The sequence below is a fragment of the Mixophyes fleayi genome, chromosome 6 (genome assembly GCF_038048845.1).
Source record: "Mixophyes fleayi isolate aMixFle1 chromosome 6, aMixFle1.hap1, whole genome shotgun sequence".
Lineage (NCBI taxonomy): Eukaryota > Metazoa > Chordata > Amphibia > Anura > Limnodynastidae > Mixophyes > Mixophyes fleayi.
Genome location: NC_134407.1, coordinates 65,354,139 through 65,371,182, shown reverse-complemented (window position 1 = coordinate 65,371,182; position 17,044 = coordinate 65,354,139). Strand labels below are relative to the sequence as shown.

The following is a 17,044-nucleotide window of genomic DNA, read 5'->3' as shown; positions in this document are numbered from 1 at the left end:
CCCCGAGATCCGACGACGTCACAATGACGTTCGGCCTCGATTTGGATTCGGAACGGGCGGGAGAGTACCGAGCTGCTCAGCTCGGTACTCGGATACCCAAAGTTCGGGTGGGTTCGGTTCTCGGAGAACCGGACCCGCCCATCTCTAATGCTGACATTCATTACTTTATTTTCAATTACCGTTTACCCTTGCAGGTATAGGACTACACGTGATTGTAGCGCTTGAATACACTGTATTCCATATACAATAGCCCATGTAGGCTGCTTATTATGTTTGGTGACTTAAAGGGCTTAATGTTTGTTTTTAGATTGGTGTTGCTATTTTGATACCAGGTGTTTTTCCCTGTGACCTCTTTAACTGGACTTATCCTGACCCTGTTTCCATGCATCTTCATACTTGATTTAATAAAGCTCTTTCCTATTGCCTTGATTTCAACTCCATATGGGGATAAAATCTTATTGGAATTAGATCAAGCATAGAAAGAAAGATTCACTTAATTCAAAAAACCAATGTGTTAAGGTTTTATGATTAATTTTAAAGGATCAAAACCCCTTTTATCTAAAGATGAAGTGTTTCTTTCATTCCATAGTTTTCCTCTGAATTCTATAATATTTGATTGTAACAAATTATCAATAGCAAGCAGAAATTTTTAATCATTGCTTTTTTCATTTAAGTGTAGAAAAACTCTTAGACCAGTTATAGAAGAAAAGCAGATGTTGTAAAGCAAGTTTCCTTTCTTTGTGCAGGGCAACGAACAGGATTTGAGGCGTAGGGTCACTGTCCTTGATTGTCAATTGCGCAAGTCAGAGATGGCTCGGAAAACCTTTGAAGTGTCCACTGAAAAGCTCCTGCAGTTTGTAGAGGTAGGTTCTGTCCATATAGCTGACGTATTATAACATAAATGTGTTTTCTAGCACCTTTATACTCAATGTGAAGAATTTATGACTGTAGCATAGCATTGCAGTGCGATAGCATTATGGTGGCATTTATGTTGCCATGGGACTGTTATGTTGGACATGTACTGTAACTAACTTGGTGGTCATTGAGACTGTTAAACACATGCACAAAAAAAATACATTTTAACATAGCTTGGATGATAGAAATGTAGTTTTTCATTTCATCCTATCTGGGTGACACTGCTACCATGGGGTTCTGAGAGTGGAGGTGGAGTTGACATTTAACAGGTTAACTTTGTTAATGTATCAAAGCTGACAAACCCCTCCCCTCTGCAACCCCTGTAGCTCAGCAGTCTTAGCTAAGTGCCCAAGGGAGTTATTCTTACTTTTATGACAGGAAGAAATTATTTAGTTTTTCTCTAAATATTATAACTTAATTGTTGCAGCAGTGTGCTCTGTTAGGTGGCAGAGCACATTTAGTTAGACAGTGAGAGCCGGGTGACTTACAAAGATAGTGTTTTTTATTTTATTTTACTTTTATTAACATAAATTGATCAGCGCTGACAAGCGGATTATAGCCCATGACAGGCTGCTAAAAAAAACGAATACCAGCGCTCCCAAAACGGCAAAGAGCGCCGGTAAATCGGAGCTTTGGGGATCGCCATATTGGATTATACCAAGTCCCCTCCTCAGTAAAGGAGGGGGCGTACTTGTGTAAGAATAAAAACGGCCACCAGAAATCTGCTAATGACGACTGCTACATAACACAGTTGCAGTAGATCACCCTCTTTAACAGCAGAAAACTCAAGGAGGAGCAGGAAACAAGGTGCAGTTGGAGGATACTAAGGACAGAATTTCCCCCCTGCAGTCTGAAGCAGGTGGGCTTTTCCAAGGGCGCCAAACACTGCCCGGGAAAAGAGCTGCAGACATCCTCTGGGACACTGTGGTAGTTAAAGATGATAACTTTTTTTTTTATTATTTCACAACGACCACTCAGATGTTAACTTTCATTTCCTAAACTGCATTAGAAAAATGACAGAATCTGATTAGTTGCCTTTAAACTATAACTTTCTCCCTAGCTATTTTCAGGTAGAGTAGAATGTGCATTGAGGTTCATTTATTATATTCAAGTGGTTAAAGTTGTCAGATAGATAATGGTATATATTTTTTTTACAGCTGAAAGGGGTATTGGCTTTCCTAATGATAAAATAGACTGTAGCGGCTTTCTGCAGCTGGCAAGTTGCATTTTTAAAATGAATAGCAAAGACAGCGGTTGCAAATGAAAATAAGTTATTTGTGCATTTTTTAAAGAGGAACATTGACATGCTTCCTGCCAATTACGAAAAAGGAAGGTAAGAACTGAGCCGCCCACAGATTGCAGTTGTGACACAATATCATAATTAGAATTTATGTGTGTAGCGCCTCCAAATTACACAATGCTTTTCAGAGAATGCTGAGTAATTTATGTGTCCTTGCTTTGCTCTATTGAAGCTTACGACTGTAACACTCAAACGCACAAGGGTCACTACTAGCATGTTCTTGGACTGTGTGTGGGGATACACACTCTACATATGGAGAACATGTTAATTGCACACAGTGCTTTGGTTGGGAGTCAAACCTATAACCCAATGCTGTGTAGCAGCAATGCTAAGCACTTAACCATCATAATGCACATATAGTATGGACCATTACAACTAAAATGCAAGTTGTATTATATAAAAATAAAGTCATATTTAACTTACATAAATATTTATAACAGTGCTGGAGTGGTAAATTCACAATACTAATCTCTCCATCTGTTTCTCCCTTTTTCTATTTCTCTCTCCTCCACTGTTTATTTGTCTCAGTTGTTTCTTATCTAATGATTTCCCACTATCTCTCTGTGGTTGCCACTGTTTGATGTTCATTTTACTAAGCACATTTACAACCTTTTTAAATGTAGACATAATCATCATCATCATCATCATCATCTTATCTCAAGAGAAACAATGGAATCTGTAAAAATCAATTCAAGAAAAAGCAGGGTTTAATATCAAAGGATTTCTACATATAAAAGTAAAGTCATTTTATTTTACTAGCAGAACTGAAACTATTTTGAAAATGAATTGATGCTTAATTAAAAGTACTCTGTAATTTAATTTCTCATGTCCCTTTTTAGCTCGGTGTACAAAAAATAAAAAAATTACAAAAAAAGTGATTGTCCAAAAAGGAGTGCAGACCATGACATGTCAGTCCTGCATATCTTTTACTGGTAAAGTGCTGACATATTATGCAGGGCTGTACATTGAGGGGATGATTATACAAACAAATTACATACAAAGACATGAAATAGAAGGTAAAAAGTAGTTAGAAACTGCAGAATTACACAAATTTATGCAGATTTTTTGTGTGCAACCTTCTCTATAAAAGTTATCTCTGTGCAGCTTGATATTTATCTAATAGAAGCATGCTTGAGCGTAATACATTTTTTACGTTACTGTTGAAGTCCATAGCCAAATCAAGGGCCATATATGGATTTGGGGTCTGCACAGTTCAAAAGCCACTCTTGGACATTTGATGTAATTTTCTCACTTGCCTTACGTCGAAAAACTACCCACCTGTAATGTTCAAGAAGGCTGATGATCATCATCAGCTTATTTTATATATATATAATATATATATATATATATATATATATATATATATATATATATATATATATATATATATAATCGTACCCTGGAAGCCGCAGCACAGCGCAATCAACAAAACATAAACAAGAGTAAAACTACATTAAAGATAAAGTAATCCATTGCTTTTAGAACAAATTAATTAGGGTTAAATATAAAATTGTTGTGTTTAGGTGGAAAATTTCCTTTAAGTACGTAAAAGCACACTTACCCACTTTTTTATCAATAAGAAATCGCCACAAAAGTTCCCGCAAATCAAAGCCAACCACTCCACTTGTTGTGCTGTTATAAAAAACAGCATGCAAGTATAAAAGAAAATAATTAAGTATTTTCCTCTTTCAGCTCAAGTAAAATTACTGTAGCCATTTAGAAAATGTACATGTCTGCAGTTTAAGTGAAATATTACCATCTGAATTATTACAGTACTAGACTCTGAAAAGCTTTATGTTCAAAATACATGGATTTTTTTTTCTTTATATGGTACATTTAATGAACCTCATTATATTTTTTCTGCATCTTAGACAGTAGTTTAATTCACAATTGTTATGAGTGTCTTAAAGAACCAGTACGAAAAATAAGTAATTTTAACAAACAATAGGAATTTCTTTGTTTCTTTTGAGTGTACTATGTGTATATTTGCCAAAATATGCTTACAAATACATGCAGTAGTGTTACAGTGTCTTAAAGTTAGTTTTGCTATATGTATTGTGATGATTACATGGTAAAAATATATAGTTAAGATAAAAGCACAAATTAAAGGAAAAGGAAATCCTCGGCGCTAATCTAATATGATATCAAAGTGATTTATTCAGTAACAAAATAAACAACAGTTCTGGCCAGAACACAGAGACAAATCGGACAACAACTTAATAAAATGGTGTATTATTATATTCACTGTAGACTCTGTAATATAGAGAATTTATTCCAAAAAGCATGTAGGCAAAGTCCTATATAATGGCACAAATAGGACAGGAACTGTTGGAGCCCAAATTCCATGGTTGATGCTGCATAGGCTTAAATATGTCCAACAGGCTAAAAACTGGCTTATGAGCCCGAAGTTAGCCTAGTGAGAGGTCTAGGATTACAGACTTTCCAAGTCTGACAAGGAGTCTCTACAAAACAGCAGGGGACAGTTCGTGAAGTCCAGGCAACAGGCTGTGTAGAATAAAAGATGCACTTACATTTTTGTTGACCTTAACATAATCAGGTTCTTTACCTCCCCTCTGTGGAACGGGGGGCATCATTGTGTGGAACCTGCAGTAAGACCGCCGAGGCTTCTTTGATGTTGCACATATGCACAGAGCAGTGTCAGGGTCCCAGCTGTTCGGTCTCTCTCCTCTCTGACTCCCGTGCTGAAGTGGCAGGCCTGCGTTTCAGCAGCGGGAGCTGCGAAAGTGGTTTTGGAATGTCCCTGCAATGTTCTCAGAGCAGAATGCAGCTTGTGAACAGTAGAGGGACGAATGGGCAATGTTGTGAATATTCAAAGGCAGTAAGCCAATGCGTTTCCCCCGCACTCGGCGGGCTTCATCAGGGATGTGGGTGGATTCAGCAGATGTTCCTTAAGTAGGGGATCAATGTCAGAGGTGACCAACCACCGGCAGAGTGAGATTGTGATTGGCAGGTGTTGCATTTTTGATGAATATATAGTTCACAGCATAAATGTAAATAAACATATACTGAGAAAACATGGTAATGCAATGATAATAAAACATAGATGTCAATTAGCACTGAATGTGATAGACAGTAGCAATGCTGCGAACATGGGTGAGGTCTGCATAAGGGTATTTGCAAATTATTATTATTATCGTTTATTTGTAGGGCGCCACAAGGTTTCCGCAGCGCCGCACATAGTACAAACAGTAGACTATACAGTAGACTATGCAGGGTAGAACAGTACAGAACAATAAACACACAGTACCAGTACTTCAGAAACTCCGGGAGGGCAGATTCAGTAGAGACGGGGCAGAAGAACAGGTATGGAGACTGGAGGGAAGAGGGCCCTGCTCATTCGAGCTTATATCCTAAGGGAGGGTAAACAAAGTCAGGCACAAAAGGGAGCCAGTGAATCAAAGGGGAGAGAGATGAGGGGTCAAGGGAGGATGAGCAGAAGAGATGAGAGGTTAAATGGATGGTTTGTAGGCCTTGAGGAACAGGAGAGTTTTAAGTGCCCATTTGAAGGAGCACAGATTGGGAGAGAGACGGATGGAGCGAGGGAGGTCGTTCCAGTGAAGGGGGGCAGCACGGGAGAAGTCTTGGATTCGAGAGTGGGAAGAGGTGATCAGTGTGGAGGAGAGGCGGCGATCATTGGCTGAGCGCAGGGAGCGGACAGGAGTGTGAATGGAGAGGAGGTTAGAGATATAAGGGGCAGTAGACTGGGAGAGAGCCTTGTAAGTGGTGGTAAGGAGTTTAAAAAGGATTCTGTAGGGGAAGGGGAGCCAGTGTAAGGCGAGGCAGAGTGGAGAGGCGGAGGAGGAGCGGCGTGAGAGGAAGATGAGTCTTGCATGGATGATGGTTTTGGTGGCATCCTGAGAGAGAAAGGGATGGATGCGGGCAATGTTACGGAGTTGGAAGCGACAGGCTTGGGCGAGGGATTGAATGTGGGGGGCAAAAGAGAGAGAGGAGTCAAGAGTGACACCCAGGCAGCGGAGTTGGGTGACAGAGGAGATAGTGGAGTTATTGACAACGATAGAGAGGTCGTGGTGTGATTGGAGTCTGGGCGGAGGAAAGACAATAAGTTCAGTTTTTGAGATGTTAATTTTAAGAAAGTGTGAGGACGAGATGGCTGAGAGGCAGTCAGTCACACGAGAGAGGAGGGAGGAGGAAAGATCAGGAGAAGAGATGTAGAGCTGAATGTCATCAGCGTAAAGGTGATACTGAAGACCAAACGAGGAGATGAGAGCACCAAGGGAGGAAGTATAGAGCGAGAAGAGGAGAGGGCCGAGAACAGAGCCCTGGGGGACTCCTACAGGGAGAGGGGAGGGGGTGGAGGAAGAGCCAGACGTGGATACAGAGAAGGAGCGGTTATCCAGGTATGAGGTAATACAGGCATGGACAGAACCAGAGAGGCCAAGAGAAAGAAGAGTTTGCAGCAGGAGGGGGTGGTCCACGGTGTCAAAGGCTGCAGAGAGGTCGAGGAGGATGAGTATGGAGAAGTGACCTTTGAATTTGGCTGAAAGGAGGTCATTAGTGACTTTAGCCAGGGCAGTTTCGGTGGAGTGGAGGGGGCGGTCGCCAGATTGGAGTGGGTCAAGAAGGGAGTTGTCAGAGAGGTGACAGGTGAGGCGGCTGCAGACAATCCGCTCAAGAAGTTTGGAGGCATAGGGGAGAAGAGAGATAGGGCGGTAGTTTGCAAGAGAGGTGGGGTCAAGGTTGGGTTTCTTGAGGATAGGTGAGATAAGAGCATGCTTGAATGAGGATGGGACTACGCCAGACGAGAGTGATAGGTTGCATAGGTGTGCGAGGTAAGAGCAGGCAGTAGGAGAGAGAGAGCGAAGGAGGTGAGAGGGGATGGGATCAAGAGGACAGGTAGAGGTGCACTTCCTTAAGTGGGGGATTTTTTTGTAGAGGATAACCAATCACCAGCAGAGTAGAACTGTGATTGTCAAATGATATGGGTTTGCAGTCCCCAGCTTAAATGTAAGTGAGCATGTATTAATGAACATTATAATACACTGATAATAAAACAAAGTGGTAAATTAACACAAAGTAGTCTAGGATCCCTTCTAAGCCATGCACACACTGAAGGAATCATTAACAAACACGAATTTGAATATCTGAACTGTCAGCATCCTAGAATTCCAGTCATGAGTTCAATTCCTGACCATGGCCTTATCTGTGTGGAGTTTGTATGTTCTTCCCGTGTTTGCGTGGGTTTCCTCCGGGTGCTCCGGTTTCTTCCTACACTCCAAAAACATACTAGTAGGTTAATTGACTACTATCAAAATTGGCCCTAGTCTCTCTCTCTCTCTCTGTCTGTGTGTGTATGTAAGCTGATTTAGACTGTAAGCTCCAATGGGGCAGGGACTGATGTGAGCGACTTCTCTGTACAGCGCTGCGGAATCAGTGACACTATATAAATAAATGGTGATGTTGATTTACTGTCTACCAAATATTCATAAAGACCTTAGGAACCCTCCAGTTCGCCCTATCATTTCAGGCATTGGTTCCCTCACATCCAATCTATCCCAATACATCGATTCTTTCCTCCAACCGTAAGTCAGCCGTCAATCCAGTTATCTCAAGGACACCAATGATGTATTGAGAATTCGGGAAGAATTCCCCTGGCATGACACCTACACACTTCTCACCTGCGACGTCTCTTCACTTTATACTGTGATTGACCATGAGGCGGGATGTAGACATGTAGAACACAAATTACAGCATGAATCTGAAATTCCCCCACTTGAAATCCAATTCATCATGCAGTCTATCCGGTTTACACTCAACCATAACTATTTTTGGTTTGATGGCCAATACTATCGGCAAGTAAGAGGCACCGCGATGGGTTGCAAATTCGAACCCAGCTATGCAAATTTATTTCTTGCCCACTAGGAAGATACCCACATTTGGCAGAACAATCCACACATTCAAGATGTCTGTCTGTCTATGGCGTCGCTACATAGACAACGTGCTATAGGGAATTGATCCCAAAAAGCATGTAGGCAAAGTCCTACAGATTAGCACAAATAGGAACTATTGGAGCCCAAATCCCATGGTTGATGCCTCATAGGCTCAAATTTGTCCAACAGGCAGAAAACTGGCTTATGAGCAGAAGTTAGCCTAGTGAGAGGTCTAGGCTTACAGACTTTCCGAGTCTGACAAGGAGTCTCTGTACAAAACAGCAGGGGACAGTTTGTGAAGTCCAGGCAACAGGCTGTGTAGAATAAAAGATGCACTTACATTTTTGTTGACCTTAGCATGATCAGATTCCTTACCTCCCCTCTGTGGAACGGGGGCATCATTGTGTGGAACCTGCAGTAAGACCGCCGCGGCTTCTTTGATGTTGCGCGCATGCGCAGAGCAGTGTCGGCGTCCCAGCTGTTCGGTCTCTCTCCTCTCTGACTCCCGTGCTGAAGTGGCAGGCCTGCGTTTCAGCAGCGGGAGCTGCGAAAGTGGTTTTGGAATGTCCCTGCAATGTTCTCAGAGCAGAATGCAGCTTGTGAACAGTAGAGGGACGAATGGGCAATGTTGTGAATATTCAAAGGCAGTAAGCCAATGCGTTTCCCCCACACTCGGCGGGCTTCATCAGGGATGTGGGTGGATTCAGCAGATGTTCCTTAAGTAGGGGATCAATGTCAGAGGTGACCAATCACCGGCAGAGTGAGATTGTGATTGGCAGGTGTTGCATTTTTGATGAATATATAGTTCACAGCATAAATGTAAATAAACATATACTGAGAAAACATGGTAATGCAATAATAATAAAACATAGATGTCAATTAGCACTGAATGTGATAGACAGTAGTAATGCTGCGAACATGGGTGAGGTCTGCATAAGGGTATTTGCAGATGTTCCTTAGGTGGGGGATTGATGTAGAGGATAACCAATCACCAGCAGAGTAGAATTGTGATTGTCAAATTACATGGGTTTGTGGTCCGCAGCTTAAATGTAAGTGAGAATGTATTAATGAACATTATAATACATTGATAATAAAACAAAGTGGTAAATTAACACAAAGTAGTCTAGGATCCCTTCTAAGCCATGCACACACTGAAGGAATCATTAACAAACACGAATTTGAATATCTGAACTGTCAGCATCCTAGAATTCCTCCCCCTTCCCCGCCCTCTCTAGCTGTGCATTGAGCGTACTGAGTTGCTGTGTTTACTGTACTGTGCTGTCTCCCATTGTATTGTGATTTTGTTTGTCTCTGTACGGCGCTGCGGATGCCTTGTAGCGCCTTATAAATAAATATTAATAATAATAATAATATATTACAGACTCTGCAGTGTATATAATATTACAGACTCTGCAGTGTACCATTTTATTAAGTTGTTGTCCGATTTGTCTCTGTGTTCTGGCAAGAACTGTCATTTATTTTGTTACTGAATAAATCACTTTGATATCATATCAGATTAGCGCCAAGGATTTCCTTTTCCTCTAATTTGTTTTTAGGGACAGGGGTTTCCCTATTTCCCTCTGGCAGCTTTCACCATCACACTAGTGGCACTGCACCCCATTCTAATATTTTATTGAGATAAAAGCACAGTATTTATTCAAATAAATGACCGTTATATACCTTGAAGAAAAATAAAAGATTGGGTGTGTGTCATACACATACACAGGAAACAATGAGCATATAAAATAGTTACCCATCCTGTGGTTAATGGGAGAGATTTGAAGAGAACTTAAATCTGTTACATCTAACTCAAAACTGCAGCATTTTTTATTGATGAATATAGCAAAAATTACTAAATTGTGAGGTACTACCCATAGAGACATAGAAAGCAATACAAAATAGCTTCCATTCATCAACATTGCATGGGAAAGAATAAAGTTTTCTGATTGATTGCTAATTAGTTAAAGCACATCTGCTGAATTTGTACAGTAAGTAGGTTTTTTACATTAGATATCTATATTGCACACTTCATTAGGCATGCAACATTCCCAGTGTTTAAGGAGTACATCTGTTTGTTTAGACCAGATAGGGGCCAATTCAGTTCAGTTTTCTCTTTCATCCTATCTGGAGGACACTGCTACCATGGGATTGTGTCAGGGGAGTGGATTTTGGCACTTAACTAGTTAACTTGTTAATGTATAATGCTGACAGACCCCTCCCCTCAGCCAACCCCCTGTAGTTTCTCAGTTTTAGTTGAGTGCCCAAGGGAGTTGAGCTCACTTATGCTAGGGGTTATTATTACTATTTTATTTAACTGATTTTTATTTTTTTATTGTATTACTATACAGGGATGTGCTCTGTACTATACAGAGATAGAGACTTTCTTAAAGTCCATCTACAGTGCAGCAGGTACTTCCTTTAGACCCATGTTTTCATCAGAATGGGTTGCCATGGCTATGGAAACATGGGCTGATCAGTTGGCAACAAGTCTGCAGGATTCAGATTTTCTTCCCCTAGCCCTTCACCTCAAGGTGGCTTCAGGATACATATACGAAGCTGCCCAGAATGCAGCTTCCATGTCATCATTTGTTTCCGCAACAGCAGTTGCAGCCAGGAGGACCCTATGGCTGAAGTCCTGGGATGCAGACACTGAATCAAAGAAATCTTTGGAGTCTCTTCCTTATTCAGGTAGAATGCTATTTGGGCCTGAATTGGACAACATAATTTGCCATGCCACAGGGGGCAAAAGTACCTTCCTACTAGTCAATGTCCCAAAACCTAGGGCAACCAGGTTTGGCTCATTTAGACAGCACTTTTGGGGGTACTCATCTGGTCAGGGGCAGACATCAGGTCCAGACCATCTGGCGCCAGGGGACACTCGCACCGAAGTAGGTCTTCCTCCTCCACGAACCGTCCCTCTTCCAAGCTCCTCTGTGTTACCTCTCTTCTTTCTGCAGGAGTCATCCGGGAAGTGTCGGAACAACAAAGGTGACAAGGTTTTTACTCCAATCTCTTTTTGGTCCGAAAGCCGGATGGCTCCTTCCGCCCTATTCTGAACCTAAAACAGTTGAACCTACACCTGCGAGTGAACAGATTTCATACGGAATCCCTCAGGTCAGTTATGAACGGACTGGTAGCAAACCAGTTGATGGCATTGATAGACATCAAGGACGCCTATCTCCACATTCCTATCTGGAAGGCACATCTTCTCAGTTTCACAGTGGGTCCTTCTCACAACCAGTTCAGCGCTCTCCCATTCGGCCTTGCAACAGCACCAAGGGTGTTTACAAAAATAATGGTGGTGATGGCGGCTTGTCTTCATTCCAGAGGGGTGCAGATAGTATCCTACCTGGACGATCTACTAATCAAGGCTGCCTCAGCTCATCTGCTCGACCAGCATCTACAGCTCATCATCAGGATCCTACAGATGCATGGATGGCTCATAAATCGGGAAAAATCCCAGTTTAACCCCTTGTCAAAGAATGACTTTTCTGGGACTGATAATGGATACCAACAAACAGAGGACAAATCACGATCCTTACGGGACACTGTGACTCGAGTTTTTTGTTCTTCCGCAGACCGTTTATCCTATTATGCATGAGCTTACTAGGCAAGATGGGGTCGACCTTCGAGACTCACCCTTACGATCAAATTCACTCTCGCTGCTTCCAATGGGACCTTTTAAAGAAGTGGTCAGGATTCCATCAGACGTTAGAACGCCAATTGATACACTTGTCACCAGAGGCAAGACAATCCCACATATGGTTTATAGCCCAGGACAGTTTGCTAGTCGGCAGGTCTTTTGCCCCATGGTCTTGGATTTTTTATCCACAGACGCCAGCCTATGGTGATGAGGGGGCTGTGGCCCTTCATTTGATACTTTAGTGGCTCTGGTCCGCTCAAGAGACCTCTCTCCCTATCAACATACTAGAACTGAAAGCCATGTTAAAGGCCTTACAGGGCGTCCAGTCCATCCTACACAGCCATCCGGTCTGTCTACAGTCTGGCAACACCATGGCAGTGTCGTACGTCAACAGACGGGGGCACCAGAAGTGCAAGAGCAATGGAGGTGGCGACTCAGATCTTGACCTGGGCCGAAAATCACATTCCCTCCATCTCCACAGTTTTTATTCCAGGCATCCAGAAGTGGGAAGCAGACTATCTAAGCCGCCATGCAATTCTGCCGGGGGAATGGTCCCTTCATCTGGAGGTCTTTCAGTCTCTTGTCGTTCGATTGAGGTCCCCAGACCGAGACCTAATGGCATCTTGTCACAACCGAAAGGTCCTAAATTTTTTCTCAAGAGCAAGGGACCCCTTGGCAGTAGCTGTAGAGGTAATGACAATGCCCTGGGACTTCAGGTTAGGATACCTGTTTCCTCTCATTTCCATGATTCCCTGCATCCTTTGGAGAGTCAAGCAGGGGCGGATTTTCAGTTATACTGGTGGCTCTAGCTTGGCCGCGGAGGGCCTGGTATCCAGAAATTCTGGTGATGGCGGTAGGTCTAGGTCTTCGGTTACCTCTTCGAGAAGACCTTCTTCTACAGGGACCATTCCAACATCAGGACTTTCCTCGGTTGAATTTAACGACATGGCTGTTGAAGCCAACCTTTGGAGGTCCAGAGGGTTCTCTTCACGAGTAGTGGACACCCTCCTTAAGGCTACAAAAACCAGTCTCTGCTCGTATTTACCACCGCATCTGGCTTACCTACATTAGATGGTGTGAGAGCCGGACCTGCCACACGGCTTCGTTCTGTCTTTCAAGGTTTCTTGCCTTTCTCCAGGATGGAGGCCTTCGCCTGGGATTCTCAAAAGTGCAGATTTCGGCTCTTTCAGTGTTTTTTCACCGTCACCTGGCGGACATACCGGATGTCCAGGACCTTCTTACAGGGAGTCCTGCATATCCAACCTCTATATGTCCCGTCAACGGCATCCTGGGATCTTAATTTGGTCCTTAATATGCTTCAAGGACCTCCCTTTGAACCGTTACAGACGGCGGAGCTACGGTTTTTAACATGGAAAGTTGCTTTTCTACTAGCTATTGCATCAGCGTAGAGTCTCCGAGCTGGAAGCTCTTTCATGTTGCGAACCATATCTTGTGTTTCTCGATGATAGGGTGGTTCTCAGAACAGTTCCTACTTTTCTGCCAAAAGTAGTTATGGTTTTCATGTTAACCAAGAAATTGTGGTTCCGGTGTTCACAGAGGAACCACAAGCGTCTGGAACAGACTCTATGGAATTTTTGGATGGCCAGCCTCCAAGCAGTCTATTGCTAGATGGCTTACGTCGACTTTTAAGCAGCCTTATATCAATGCTAACCGACTTGTGCCAGATCGTATTGTTGCCCATTCTACCCGTTCGGTGGGTGCGTCTTGGCCTGCGTGAAATGGGGCTTCAGCGGACCAGTTATGCAGAGCAGCCACTTGGTCTTCGGTCCATACCTTTACAAAATTTTACTAATTTAATGTTTTTGCGTCGACAGATGCCAGTTTTGGCCATAGTGTGTTATGTGCCGGGCTGTAAGAGCGGTCCCTCCCTTAGGGGGGCTGATTTAGAAGTCCCCATTGTTGCAGTGTCCCCCAGATAGGATGAAAGAGAAAAGAGGATTTTTATACTCGCGATAAATCTGTTTCTCTGATTACATCTGGGGGACACTGCATTCCCTCCCTTCTGCTCTTCTGCTGTATGTTCTTTGGTTGTTTAGCCTATCTTCCTTGGGGCTTTATTATTAAACTGAGGAGCTACAAGGGGTTGCAGAGGGGAAGGGTCTGTCAGCATTAAACATTAACAAGTTAACTAGTTAGGTATCCACTCCCCTCACACAACCCCATGGTAGCAGTGTCCCCAAGATGGAATCAGAGAAATGGATTTATCGTGAATATAAAAATCTTCTTTTTTCATGTGTTACAATGCGATTAGTCCTATTGAATTCTTTTTGTATAATATTTTTGATCTTGTATAATTAAGTATCACCTGAATCATTTTGACACAATTCTGTTATTGAAAAGATTCAGGGAAATAAAGTTTATTTGACTAAATCACTCCCCAAACCCCTTTTCTCCACTATTCTAAAATAACATCTTCTTTCTTTGTTTTTAATTCATTTTAATCCTCATCATGGGCAATTCTTCTGATTTTGTAATCCAATGTGAGAGAGAAAAACCTTAAAAGTAGACACCACTGTACACTATGAGCATTCACTGTGAATTATTGGACCTTCTCAGCCAATCGCAAGTGGTTTCTTCTGAAAGGTTGCAGCTACGGGAAGGTCCAGTCAAATTAGGTCCCAGTCATTCAGCAATGGGCATTCATTTCAAGCAGTTGCGTCAGATTTTTTTATATATCATTTATATTTGATTACAAAAACAGAATAATTTATTGCTGGATTGCAAAAATAGAAGCTTTTCTCAAGATTTAATTAAGAGACAATACTTAAGGTAGCTTATTTATATTAACTACTTACCTAATTATTTTTTTCAAAGCCCTTAATGCACTTTAGAGCATCTGGGTGATTGATTGTAAACAGAATGTCGAACTAGCTTAGCAAACAAGACCACAAAGTAAAAAAAAAGTTTCATGGTTATCAGTACCAATAAATATAATGCTGTTCTTTTTTCTATAGTTTTATGTTGTGTTTTATTTGATGTGATTGTGCTACATGTTCCGATTGTTTTGTTTTGTGGTATCAATCAGACAGCTGCAATAGTTGATGTATCTTGAATTTGACCATACCTGCAATGTATAATTTTTCCCTTTCTTTCTCTGATGTTAGAAATAATAAAAATTATAGTTTTCTTATCATTACAAATTTTCTGACTGAACATGCATCAACACACTTCTGGTTAATAAGTGATTTTTTTTTGTTTAATATATGATGCTTGTTTTTGCAATGCAGAATGTCCATGAGGTGTTGACCGACGATTCAAGCTCCACATTGAATCTTTGGTAAGATTTTGTGCCACGTCTCTTCTGTGCAGACTGAAATAACCATTACCAAATAAGTTACACAGATGTTATCTGTTTTGAACTGTAATACACACACATTCAGTTGGCTCAGGGTACTTCACTCCATATTTTCTGACTTTTTGCTATTGTTATCACTTATTTTTTGTTTTAAAATTAGTGTGATCTGTTTACACCTACATGGCAGTGCATTCTATATATATATATATATTATATAATATATATATATATATATATATATATATATATATATATATATATATAAAAAATATCTCTAGTATATTGGATATTCAGTCTTAATATTGTATGTCACAGCTTTTTATAGAGCAGTTGCCACAGATGGCACAGGTCCAGATTTATTTTAACTTTGCAATGATTACTAGAGATCATGACTTTAAATGTATACATCATATTTTATGTAACTTTGATGATCGATGCTGAGTTAACCTTTTAAAGTTAGCTATTCTGAACATGCATTGTCCTACAAAAGTAGAGTCATTAATGAGACTAGAGGTAACAAAATCTGTTTATTTCAAGCGACCTCACATATGTTTTTCTTCATTGATTTGAGCTGTGTTCTACTACACATTAAGACCAGTCGTCAAAAAAATGTGCATGTTGCATCCATTGTCCAACCAGTGTTCACAGGATCATTCTTTTTTTCTATGGGCATGTGTTTAACAAGCACTTTAAGTATGCCTTTATTTTCATATTGGCTTTGTTTCAACATACACTAGTTGTCACGAACGCCCAGCCTGTCCCAGATACAGCAATCTGAACAGCTGGCCGTGACTGGTGTCACCTTAATCACTTAGCAATGAATACACCTTTTCTGCATCCACGAAAGATTTGTTATGGTGTCCTTACATTCACCAAAACCACTTATTATTGTTTCACATTTAAATCACATACACATGTAGTATGAACCTCCCTGGGCTTCGTAACTTCACAAAGAATCAGTGAGAACACACTAGATTAAATTTATTTAATCTGAAAAAATGTTTCCAAGGCTTAGTTACAAAAAAGTTTATAACAAGACATACTATAAGTTGCACAAATAAGTGTTTAGAGATAAAGTCGGAAATAAAACCAGTCACTACTTACTAGTTAAGACGTGGTTTGTGTGAGGGAACACAAGTGAGAAACATGAGACATTTCACTCTTGATAGATCCCCGCATGAAAATGCACAATATAATGTCTAAAGCAGAAGATTTGAAACCTTTTTCCACATAGTTCTCACCCCCACCCCCCCTTTGGAGTTTAGCTGTCAATAAGGGCAGATTGATCTCTCAAATGTCACAGGCCTTTCAAAGTAAGTTAGTGATGTCCTGGCCACTTTATTAGGTACACCTTTCTAGTACTGTTTATGCCCCTTTGCGCACCCAGAACAACCTGAATTCTTTGTGGTATCGATTCAACAAGGTTCTGGAAACATTCTTTAGAGATTCTGGTCCAGGTTGACATGGTAGCATCACACAGGTGCTACCATGGAAGTAGCCATTAGAAGATGGGTAGACTGTGACCATAATGAGATGCACGTAGTCAGCAGCAATACTCAAGTAAACCATGGCATTTAAACAATGTTCAATTAGTATTAAGGGCCCAAATGTGTGCCAAGAAAACTTTCTTCACACCATTAAGATTCGACGGACCAGGCAACGTTTTTTCTAAACTTTAACTGTCCTAGTTTTTTTTTAGCCTGTGCCCACCGTAGCCTCAGTTTCCTGCTTTTAGCTAACAGGAGTGGAACCCTGTGGTCTTCTGCTGCTGTAGCCCATCCACTTTAACAGTTTAACATGTTGTATATTCAGAGATGCTCTTCTGCATACACACTGTTGAAAGGTATGTGTTTTTTAAGCTGCTGTCGCTTCTGTCAGCTTGTACCATTCTGGCCATTTTCCTCTGACCTCTCTCACTAACAAGGTGTTTTCAGCAACAGAACTGGATGTATTTTGTTTAG

General features: G+C 41.3%; 1 protein-coding gene across 2 annotated transcripts in view; it reads left to right on the top strand.

Annotated features, from left to right (window-relative positions):
• The window catches only part of STXBP4 (syntaxin binding protein 4), a 127,265-nt gene that overhangs the window by 56,605 nt on the left and 53,616 nt on the right, over window positions 1–17,044 (top strand). For both annotated transcript variants that reach the window (XM_075216754.1, XM_075216753.1), the window contains 2 exons: window positions 747–863; window positions 15,016–15,065. In XM_075216754.1, coding sequence (XP_075072855.1) covers window positions 747–863; window positions 15,016–15,065 — 167 coding nt within the window. The remainder of the gene's footprint in view (window positions 1–746; window positions 864–15,015; window positions 15,066–17,044) is intronic.